We start from the raw sequence: 11,913 nt of genomic DNA, 5'->3' as shown, positions 1-11,913 counted from the left end.
AACGAAATTTCGTTTTGTATACACAATGTGTATGCATAATGAAAATACAAGTTGTATACGTCTTCTACCATCTGCCAAACCACCTTGCTTTATAATCCTGTCTCATACTTTGTCTTTTTTCATAATACGTCTCCTTTTTTTTCCTTTTTGTGAGAAAATCCTCAACTTTATCTGTAAGGTTTTTTTTGTTTTTTAACCTGTTATTAGATCCTTCCTCCTCTGAGAGATGTATCACATAGACCAGAGGAAGGGGACACAGTGAAGAGTCGTCTGGTCCGACTCATGACTCATTTGGACACAGACGTAAAACACTGCGCTGCTGACCTCCTCTTTGTCCTCTGCAAGGAAAATGGTAAACTTCCTCCTTTATTTGGATCAAAAGAGGCTGATCATGAACATAATCCAGCTTTGTCTTTGGTTTCCAGTGCGGCGTTTTGTCAAATACACTGGCTACGGTAACGCAGCGGGTCTGCTGGCCACCAGGGGACTGCTGGGTGGTCAGGGGCCCAGGAGCTCCACCTCTGACGCCCAGTACTCCAGCGACTCCGATTCAGACACAGAGGAGTACCGACAGGTCAAAGACCGTGTCAACATGGTGACGGGGCGGGTGGAGGCGGAGCAGCCAAACCCTATGGAGGGCATGACGGAGGAGGAGAAGGAGGAGGAGGCCAGGAGGCTGATCATGCTCTTTAACAAGCTGTCCAAGTAGGCTAAATGATAAACAGTGAAAATATCTGAACTTTAAAGTGTTGTTCAATTGGTTTGAATAAATCCACAGCAACATCCACACCTATTAACACTCCTCATAAAATGTATAAAAAGCCTAAAAAATATATATATATTTTATAGAAGCCACATAATTTTAGACTGAACATTTTTAGATATTCAAAGCTTTTATCTGAGAACATTCAATCAGTGAGGAAATAATATTAGAAATTAAAATAATTATTTTATATGTTTAATAAAATCTCGTGGACCACACATAATCAGAGCATTAGAAAGAGATTATGAGCAGAGAGAGATTTTAAACAGTTAGTGACACCATGCCCTTCATACATGCAGCTTTCTATGGCAGTTTGGAGCAAAACCAGGCCCACAGCATTACAGATCCATCACTATACTTACCAACAGGCACCAGCCTTTTTTTTGTTTTGTTTTTACTATTTTGAATTTCTTTACAGACCAAATAAACTCTGTAATCCTTGATAACCTTTTTTTTGGCCTGTTAGTCCACCACTGCTGATATGGGACCCCTAATCCAAACTAATTCATCTTTATTTATAAAGCACTTTCAAATTTCTCGAAGGACCAAAGTGCTGTACAATGTAAGAACATAAAAAACATAAAAGACATAACAAAATTGATATCAGAACGATAAAATCCATAATAAAATAAAATAAAAATGACTTTCAATTATTTATCACAGGCTAAAATCAACATCTCACATAGGTTTGAAAGTTAATGCAAAAAGATGAGTTTTAAGACGCGATTTAAAAACAGTCAGAGAGGTAGACCTATTAATTTGCATTGGAAGGTCGTTCCACATTTTGTTAACTAACCCCCAGATTAAGTGCATTACAATAATCCTGCCGGGTAGTGATGAAGGCGTGGATTATTGTCTCTAAATTATCTCTAGAGAGAATGGGCTTCATTTTAGTCAACTGCCCTAACTGAAAGAAACATTTCTTTATAGTTTCCTTTATCTGGCTGTCAAATTTAGGATCAGCATCTACTTTGACATCAAGGTTTTTGATAACTGACCTTCTGTACTGGGCTGGACAACCTGGTTCAATGGAGGCTAGCTCAGATGTGCTAAAAATCATGATCTTGGTCTTACTCTTATTAAAATCTAAAAACTTAAGGGCCATCCAGGTTTTAAGTGGTGCTCAAAAGAAAAAAATAAAAATGTTTGAATATTTGAATGACCTTATCCTGCCGTACATTTCTGAGCATCTTCATACTTTTTTGGTCCCTGAGATGAGTTGAATAGAAGCTCCTGCAGGTCAACTAGGAAGCTCAGAGTGAGAAGAAAACTGGTACTTTTTGGAAAAGAGTTAATTTGTTCTAATGTTTTGCGTGTGTTTTTTTTTCCAGAGATAACATCATCCAGCCAATGGGAGTAGATGAAGAGGGGAAACTTGTCCCGATGAAGGGACTGGAGGAAACGACCCTTGCAGAGGAAGCAAATGCCGAGCCGGACAACGAAGCAGAATCAGACAAAGAGGACTGAAACATGTTAAATTTGTTCCTTTTCTTTATTGATAAGGTTTTTCTAAACATTGCAATGCTGACATTTGGTTGGTACAGTAATTGGTTTATCTGGTTAGAGACCCATACAAGAAACAGGATAGAAAATGTGTGATAGTCACAGAAATAAAAAAAAGGCTTAAAAGAATAATTTCAGACTAAAAAAACACATTTAGAGCAGCTTTCTTACAAATCTGACGTACAATTGTGGCTCTTATTTGTGTGGTAGTTCCTGAGAAGAAATCAATTTCATTATGATTCTAACCGTGTTTGATTAAAGTTTGTTCTCTCTAAGTAATAAAAATACAGTTTATCTCAGCCCAGTGAAAATCATTCCAGTATTTCTTAATATGTAACATCCTAGAGTTTACAAACATGAGATGAAATCAACAGCGTGCAATGCAGATTATATGGTAGTTGTGTTTTATGGGATTATTTTGGAGCAGATGCATCATAAATTAACAGGATGCTATCTTAAACTTGGTGAGATAAATTTATATCTTGCTGCTTTTTTAAAATCAAATATTTATGGATACATGTATTCATGCGTATGTAACACACAGCAAGGCTTACTTTAGAAATATGCTGCCCCCTAGTGGTTGGAGTCTTTTCACTATATATTTTACCTCATTTTCATACAGAAAAACATTTTTATCAAATTCATATCTATTGTTTGTGGTGTATTCAAACAAAAATATAAAAAATGTTGGAATCTTTTTAAAAGTAAAAATATATTTTTGAGGCAGTGATTCAGACAAGGCCAACATATTTTCCCATACCACACTCCATAAATATTTTTCAAGTAAATCCCAGGTCTTTAAATTTAATGGCTTCCCTAACAGTAGTTCCTTTAAAGTAAACAGAGGCATTTTATTTATTCCTTTAGGTTGGAAAAAAAGTGGATAACATGCCAAACAGGCAAAGCAACACGAAAACAGCTATCTAAACTCATCATTTTGTACACTTTGAGCTTTAATTGAAAAATTTCTAACAAGGAAAATCCTAACATTTGTTGTAGAACTGCAGGTAAAGTTTAGATACTTGGTGGAGGTGGATGTTTTTGGGGTTTTTTGCATCAAGATGTTTGACAAATATCATAATTTTAAACTACAGTATAATACATTTTACACATTATGCAGGAAAAAATAAAGTCTATAACTTGAATTAAAATATAAATATAAATGAAACCCAAATTTATAGTTAAACAGGTATTTATTTGTGACGTCCCAGCTAACGCAGCACGACAATGTGTTGATCTGTTTGATATCAAATAAAAGCTTCCAAAGATGAGAAACTGAGATATTCTCACATCATAAAGGGCAGAAAAACAGCAGAGACTCATCAGCAGAGATCCATCATTTCTTCAAGAGAGGTCTGCAGTTCTACAGACTGTAGAGAGGAGGCGCCGGTCTCAACAGCCATATTCTTTAGAAGATCCATTGAAGTCAGAACCACCTGAGAGAGAAGAAAGGAAACCAAAAGCCACATTCAGATAATCGTGACAGCTGTAAATGTTTATGTTGAGTTCTTTGATTGATTTTTCTTTTTTCAACAGCCAACTCTTTTAACTGAAAGCATTTCCTCACCTCTACCATTATGAGTTTTTTCTCCCAGGGCCTGTTCTCAGGGTCAGGCCACTTTTCCCCCAGACAGAAGAACAGAGAGCACGACGGGGAGTCCTTCCCATTAATAAAATCTATTATTCCTACAAGAAGGAGAAAAAAAAACCCTGCATCATGTATTCACAGGGATTACCTTACATTAAGGTAGATATTCCCTTTACTCACCTTGGATAAATTCCTTGACATAGTAAAGAGGTTCAAGCTTCATTTTAGAAACCTCCCTTGGCTGTCTGCTGTTGTCAAACTTGGATAAACTCCAGTAAGCTTTGACATCTCCTCGCCGCTGTCCGTAGATCACGTTCTCCAACGTGCCCACGTCAAGGCCGTTGCCAAGACTGTTCAAAAGCCTTTGGGTCAGAGCAGCTTGGGTTTGATCCAGAATGCCATCAGGTCTTGGCAGAGAGACAAGAGAGAGTCCAGTCTCCTGATCCACAATGGTACCGGTTAGATCAGGCCTGAAGTGAAGACAAGGTGGACAGGGTTACAAGTATGAAGCAGCTATCGATCGATTCCTTGACTCAAAGTGAGTCAGTTCCAATCATACTATCAATAATAGACTGTATTTAGGCACTTTTTTCATTTTAAGCAACGCTAAGTTGTCATATTCTGCTTTAAAATAGAAACCTATAAACTTTAGTTTGAGACGTCCACTTAACTGGAGATTTTAGACAAAAGGTAAAAAAATAAAAACCATGCAATACACTCATTTTAGACGGGATGTTTGTGGATGTTTTTTATTCTTTTCAACTAAAATACTAAACTAGCTTTTCTTTTGTTTTACTTTAAAAGGCAAACTTTTCTTCAGAAGACATCTGTAAGATTAGTAACTTCTTGTCTTTATTTTTTCCTTTGCCTAGGCAGAAAGTCCTTAAAAAAACAACTAATCAAACAGACAAAAAACAAAACTAAATGATGTTTCTGGAGTGGCCTATTCAAAGTCTGAATTTAAATGCTTAATTACATATGATTAAGTAAGCTTAAACCATTTTTTGATGTGAAAAGTGTGGCTGGTGTTCTTATACGGGGATGTATGAGACAAAAGCAGCCATCAAAACATCTAAAGCAGTTACTATGTTTATGGGGTAATTACATAATTACATCAGACCAGGATGGTTTGTAGAGGGACTACATAAATAAAGTCAGAACTAGAAAACTGCTGTTTGTATTTGTTTAAGCTATATTTGGTTTGATGAACTGAAACATTTGTTTGACAACCTGGAAAAAACAAAGAAATCTGTGAGACAGATTTATTCTTCCAGATCTGAGGACGTATTTTCGCTCCTTCCTTTTTAGACCATATTAGAATAGTTAGATCAGGGGTGTCCAAAGTGTGACCCAGAGGGTGATTTGCAGCCTTTTGAATAAATTTCTTTACTCTCAGGCCCCCAAAAACAATGTAAAAATACTACAAATTATATTTTAAATGACAAGGGTAAAAGCATGAACATAAAAAATGTATATTGTATTTTAATGTACTAAAAAATATTCTTCTTTTGTAAGCCAGTGATTAACCTTGACCAAATCTAACAGATGTTCAGAGTCTCATGTTTGCAGCTGGGAATAAACTAAAATCATTTTTCAGATTTTATTTCCAAAAACCTTTTTCTTTTGAATATTGCATGTTTAATTTATTTTTTCCGATAAGAAAAAACACAAAATATTTCACAATAGATAGAATTTTTGCATTTGTAATTAAAAAAACAAAAACAAAGCAGATTTAGACAGAAGTTTAGACTGGCTTTTTATGTTTAATAGCTGTATTTTAATTCTCCATTACTATTATATTTTATCCTGCACCAAAAAAAAATTTTATTCTAGAACCTCGGACTGCTAAGAGTGTAACAAAGCCTTCTTTGAATCCGTATGGAGAGGAATCGCGCCATTTAAGTCATTACATCATAGGAAACTTCTCTTCTTGATTTCCTTTCATTTTGAATAGATGTAGAGAAGATTTAAAGTGAGTTTCTACTCAGCTACTTTGAGGTGGAACATTGGATAACTCAAACACTTAGTCTAATTTGTTACCTGTAAACTAGGCGGAGTCCGTTTTCATTATGAACCAACTGCTCAGAGACCTTCACTCCTCTGTAGTATACGCACACCTTAAACTGGGTCACTGAAGAATTCACAAAGAGAAGAAGTACTTTAAAAAGATGATTAATAACGCCTGAATTCTTACATTAAAATGCATCAAAAAGAGACTCTGCTGGGATAGTTTCAAACTCATCTTTGTAGGATTTCACAGATTTCAATAAGATATACCAGTATACAATTTCAACCCACAGTCCTCAATTGCTATAAACAATGTTTTGGCTTAAGGTTTGATCCCTATTAGTGTTTAAAATGTTGATGTTTATCAAAGAGGTGTGTGTGTGGAGTGGGGGTGGGGTGTTAAGTTATTAAAACTTAGACAAATGTTTTCATAAAAAACATGTTTTAAGTGAACTTTGCTGTTTACCTAGATTTTCTTTTTTTTATTTGAAATAATTTTTTTCATTATTTATTTATTTTTTCTTCAATTCCTTTTTCAAATATCAGATTTTTCAAATAAATTTCTTTTTTCTAAATTGTATATATATTTTTCTATTTATTTGTTTTTTTTAAGACTATATTTTCACTTTTTTTTATTTTTTTGCTTTTTAATTCGTAAATGAATTCATACATTAATAAAAAAACAGTATTAATAATAATAAAAAATGTTTTATTAATAATAAAAATACTTAATAATACAAAATGTCAAAAATGGGACAAATAAATTTTGAAAAACTAAATAAGCAAAAAAAATCTAAGGAAACAGCAAAGTAACTGTTTAAATCTTTTTTTATCAAAAAGTTTTTTAAAGTTTAACATCTGAATTGCATCTTATTCAAATTACATTTTACAAAATCAGCCATAATATGAGTTACTGCAACATTAAATTTTGCTTTGGGATTAATACAGTATTTTTAACAGAATTGAATTGATATAATGAATAAAATCATCATGAAAACCCATAATATTTGGGTTTGCTTCCCTTTCTTCAGCAGTGAAGATTCATTTCTAAAGAAGATGGAGAGTTAAAAAGCAAAGCATTTTCCAGTAAAGGGAACTAGATGTTGGATGAAACCAGATTGGTTCCCCACAGCAGAAAATGCCAAGCACTGCAAAAACATTTGAGGAGGCAAATATATTGATTTGCCAATGGAATGGGTATTTTTAGTCTTAAAATAAGCTAATGAGATAATATGTACTTGAAATAAGACAATGCAATTGTTTTTGCTTATTTTAAATGTAAACTGTCTCGTTACAATGGCAAAATGTCTCACTTACCTCCACAATTCAAGAACAATTTCACTTATTTTCAGAAAAAAAAAGACTTATTTAGATCCACATGTTTTTGCAGTGATGCACTGGTTAAAATGGCATTGCCCTAGTTCAAGATGTATGGAATATGTTAGCACCAAAGAAACCGACCAACTGAAATGACCTTACTACTGATAAATTAAAATGATCAGATTAAACAAGGATCCTAACCAAAAAACATGGTTTTAACAGTTCAAATAAATAATTCAAACCCAAAGCTGGCAGTCTCATGACAGATTTCTGTAAAGTACTGATCAACCTTGTATGTCAGTATGTCATATATTCTCTGTTGGCATTTTCCTGTATGTTCAGTAAATTCTCCATTTGACAGCAGCCTCCATTCACTAACCCCCAACCCCACCCCCCGCCCCACAACTCACTGAAATTATCTCCATCTCTGGTTTGGTACATCGTTTGCAGGAACTGCTCTGCCTGCTGCCCATCACCGAAGCCCGGCCCCTCTGCTCCCCCCACTGGATGTGCCGGTTGCTCTGGCAACCCAGTTTCACAGGCTGCACCCTGAAACATTACTGGATCTTGCTGTTGCCCAGGCAACTGATGTGCACCAATCAAAACCTGATTCTGCTGCTGCTGTTGCTCAGTAGGTGGCTGAAAGCCTGTGGTTCCCTCTGTGGAAAAGTTGGGAGAAAATGGAAAAGTGTTTGCAGAGAAAGAAGCTCAGGTAACCATTTGTTTTCTGCTGCTGCTGCTGCAGCAGAGAAGAGGAGACGAGGTGATGACAATACCTGCTTCAGGGCCAATACTGAGTCCTCTCAGACACTCCTGAAGGATATCCTGGCTGGCTGAGCAATCTGCTGACAGATATCAGTATGTTTGAATAAAATCCAACAGTTATTTGTCAAACAGTTTTAAAGCTCCTTCCTTACCTGGCAACAGAATATCTTGCTCACGATAAACCTCATCGAAGAATGGGACAACCTTACTCTGAAAATCACAGAAATTCATAAATACATTTTAATCTCTGTCATTGTTCAATATTCAACCAATATTTAAACAACATATAAATATGCAAAACATTCAGTTCATCATTTCATACCTCCTGAACTGCATAGGCGTTAAAATTACTGGAGTCATCCTGCTCTTGGGACCCAGAGGAAGAGTTGGCTATTGGGTGAGAAAAAAAAATCGATGCAATGGTTAAAGGATCAATAATTACCAGATATAATGATATATTCTGATAATCTAATGAATTTCGAAGGATATCCACCCTCACCTCCTGCTGCAGAGCCCTCAGGCCAACGATAGACTTTATGTGGGTTAGCAGCATCGTTCTTTTTGTCTGAAACCATTTTGAAGCCCTTTGCCCTGAGGGCGCTGCGGAAGTTTCTCTTCCACACGGAGGGATCTCCCTGAGCCTGGCCGTTTCCACTCACCTCTGCCCAAGCCTGCAAGGGAAAGCAACACATTTACACTCCTCTGCTAATATATTCATACCTATTAATCCTTTACACATTTTGTCAGGCATGTATTTATATTTTGCCTCAAGTTTTCCAATATAATGCTTTCGAAAACTAATTCCCACAGCATGGTGTGTTCATGGGGAGTAAAATGTAAAAATACAGGGCAGAAGTCCATTGTTTGTAACAGTCAGAACTAACAAACCTCCATGTTTTTTTTTTTACACAGGTAGAAGTGTAAAACGTCTTTGCGTTTTTTTTTTAGAGGAAAAGCACATGTCTAAGCATTTCTATTCTTAAGTAGACGTGCAGCAAATACATGTAATAAATGGATTATTTGATATTCAGCCCAAATAAAGGGAATATATTAATAGTTGTTTTTAAATCTGAACACATTTCAGTCTGACCAACAAAACATTTGTGCACATTAAAATAGCAAATTTTATTTTTCTGCTGGAAACATGCATTTTGCATATCGGCAAAGAAGCTGAACCGTTGTCGTCTCAACAACCTCAAGAGCTATTATTGGCCTCTCAGTTGTTTCTCTGATGAATGCTACCCTTACGAGCCCTCATGTATTGGTATGTTTTTGGCTGAGTAATACACTTTCTACTAAACATGGCTCTGAGAAATGTTCAAGGCTTGGAATATTGTTTATCGCCTCTCCAGAACATTCACTGAGGCCTTCACAGAACAGCAACATATACAGAGCTTTTCTGTCCCTACTGAAGGAAAGAAATCCCAAAGCAAAATGATGCCACCACCTTGCTTTACAGGACCTATGTTGATTGTTTCTATTTATACTAGGATTCAGTATATTAATTAGGTGACTGTTAAGGACAGGTGTTATTGGGGGTGAATTTAATTACACTAGAAAGATTAATGCTTTATATCATTTACAGTAGGATGCAGGAGGTCTAACTATCATTATGGTTTCAGATACTGACCTTAAAGATGAGAACATCGGTGTCGGAGGAGTCCTGCCTGAGAGCGTGCTTCCATGGGATGCAGAACTCTGTTTTTTCAGGGTTTGTCCACTGGACACCTGGATACCTCCCACTGTCAATGTTGGCCCTCAGCCATGGCATCAGCAGAGGTTTGGAATGGGCCATTTCTGCAAAGGGCAGAGAAAGAGATGTTTTCCAGTAGCAGATTAAACTTGCAGGTAGCTTGATGAGTAAAAGTTTCTACAAGATATTTTCATGTTATCATGACATACTTTCCTTGTTTGAACTATGTAATATTACAGAGTATTATGGGGGGAGTGTTGGCCCAGTTAGAGCTGTGTGCTTGTATTCTGAGAAGGTTGCAAGTACCCGGTTCGATTTTCACAGCCTGATCAAGGCCCTTAACCCCACACTGCTCCCTGGGTGCCGCACAATGGCAGCCCACTGCTCCCAAAGGGGATGGGTTAAATACAGAGGTAAATTTAATTATTATTTACAATTAATTATGTATATTAATGCTAAATAACCTTTGATTGCATGATTTTATTATAAAAGGAAATTTAAGCAGTTATAACAATATGGAGTTACACTTTGCTCTTCTCCCTTAAGTCATTTTTTATTTGTTTTTCTTTAAGTGATACTGTTTAAAAAAAGGTGATCACTGAAAACAGTCCAAGTAGACATAGTAACTAACTGACTAAATTAAGTTAGAAGATGGATTAAATCCTTGTGAAATCTTTGAAAGTGGCTATTTGTAGATGCTGTTTTTCACTTCCTAAAAAAAATCTGAAAAAATAGGCGTTAAGAGAAATAATAATAAAACAGACAAGAAAAATACACTGATATCAGACAATAAACATATAGAACTATAGGGTAAAATCAGACTACACTTTCAATTTACAGATTAAATTACAAATTACATATAAATTATTATGCAGACAAATATGTTCATAGAGACATATAAAATGAGCCACATGTAACACATCTTTAGTAAATGATATAAATATACTTTATAAATGATATTCAGTTACTTTAATGGTTCTATATACTGTCTCTTTTGTCACATAATCAAAATAAATGAGCCTCTCGTACCTTTGGTGATGAAGTTTCGGTTCGTTCAGCCAAAGTCCGGTTGTTTTTAGTTTTGTTTTTAGTTTTTAGTCTAAAGACTTTAGTGGAGCGCACTCAGCAGAGGAAGGTGACCAGCTGTCATCCACTCAGCCTCGGCTTCGGATGATTTCTGACTCTCGGAGTTTCAGACTTCTGGGGAAACTCCGACTGTTTTGTTTCGTTTTCCTAAAATGACGTCACCACGTCCCGTCGGTCTCGCTTACTGGGGCAAATCACGCGCAAACACACTCACGACGCTTAATTTGACACACTTCTGAGGACCTTTCTTATAGAAGTGCTAAAGTAAGGTGACTTAGAAGTGATTTTTATATATATATAAATATATTATTTTGAAATATAGTATATTATTTGAAATATATATTATTCTTATTCTTTGAATGCAGTGCTTTTAAAAGCTAAAGTTTTTCTCATGTTTTTTGTGTACCTTTGTATATATATATATATATAAATCTAAACTCCAACTAATGTGTCTTTAAAATGACAATATTTTCTTTCAGATTTTAATAACAAAAATTTGAGCGACATGTCTCTAAACTACATGCTTTCAGACTCACCATGACTTGATATATATATATATATAGACTATAACTCACCTTTTGTTGTAATAACACCACTGTTATTTAAAAAAATCATGTAGATTAACAAAAAATATACAAAAAATTCCATATTCCTATATTTAGTAGTTAAAATATAGACATTTTGGTAAATTTAGGTTTGAAGCCATCAGTTCATGTTGGTTATTGTTAAAGGTTCAATATAAGTTTATTAAATCCAAAAAATAAGATGAAGCTTTGACAAACAGAGCAGTGAAATCATCATTTACTGACATAGTATCACACAAAGGTTGACTCTGTTTAGTGAATTGAGATAGTAACTGATTGCGTGAAGAAATCCTCAAAAATCTCCTAAGTTGACAATTCTGTTTGTTCGCCGAAATAAAAAAACTCCCACTGATATAAGACGAAATATGTGGTTGAAACATGGCAAAATATGAAAAATTTGAAGGGATGTGAGTATTTTCTAAATAACCTAAGCATTTTTATTTTCATTTTTAACATTTGAAGATACAAAATGCAAAGCTTAAAAATTAACGGTGTGTTAAAATTAATCCGATTCTTGTAAAAAAAAAAAAAAAAGGTTCTATAAATCTGTTTCTCTGGTGGCGAGCGCCACCACACAGTGAAACACACAAAGTAAGAGAAATGA

At 35.2% G+C, this 11,913-nt stretch overlaps 2 protein-coding genes across 3 annotated transcripts in view; one reads left to right on the top strand and one right to left on the bottom strand.

Moving 5' to 3' along the window:
• LOC107097206 (synembryn-A-like) overlaps window positions 1–2,582 on the top strand; it is a 12,113-nt gene extending 9,531 nt beyond the window's left edge. Inside the window, exons 12-14 of the mRNA XM_015394260.1 lie at window positions 208–352; window positions 426–705; window positions 2,095–2,582. Of these exons, the coding sequence (XP_015249746.1) occupies window positions 208–352; window positions 426–705; window positions 2,095–2,230 (561 nt within the window). The 3' untranslated portion in view covers window positions 2,231–2,582. The remainder of the gene's footprint in view (window positions 1–207; window positions 353–425; window positions 706–2,094) is intronic.
• Window positions 2,583–3,305: 723 nt separating this feature from the next.
• LOC107097205 (interferon regulatory factor 3-like) lies at window positions 3,306–10,829 on the bottom strand. Of its 2 annotated transcripts, none has more exons than XM_015394258.1 (11): window positions 10,669–10,829; window positions 9,577–9,743; window positions 8,446–8,617; window positions 8,269–8,336; window positions 8,099–8,156; window positions 7,958–8,026; window positions 7,592–7,840; window positions 5,895–5,985; window positions 4,035–4,324; window positions 3,834–3,952; window positions 3,306–3,702 (listed from the first exon to the last, which is right to left on the bottom strand). In XM_015394258.1, the coding sequence occupies exons 2-11, from the start codon at window positions 9,739–9,741 to the stop codon at window positions 3,589–3,591; spliced, it is 1,395 nt and encodes a 464-aa protein (XP_015249744.1). In that variant the 5' UTR covers window positions 9,742–9,743; window positions 10,669–10,829; the 3' UTR covers window positions 3,306–3,588. The 2 variants fall into 2 exon arrangements, with proteins under 2 accessions (XP_015249744.1, XP_015249745.1); XM_015394259.1 differs by having other exon boundaries at window positions 7,958–8,023.
• Window positions 10,830–11,913: the final 1,084 nt, after the last annotated feature.

The sequence above is a fragment of the Cyprinodon variegatus genome, unplaced genomic scaffold, assembly GCF_000732505.1.
Source record: "Cyprinodon variegatus isolate N-32 unplaced genomic scaffold, C_variegatus-1.0 Scaffold679, whole genome shotgun sequence".
NCBI classification, from domain to species: domain Eukaryota; kingdom Metazoa; phylum Chordata; class Actinopteri; order Cyprinodontiformes; family Cyprinodontidae; genus Cyprinodon; species Cyprinodon variegatus.
This window is presented reverse-complemented; position numbering and strand designations above follow the sequence as displayed.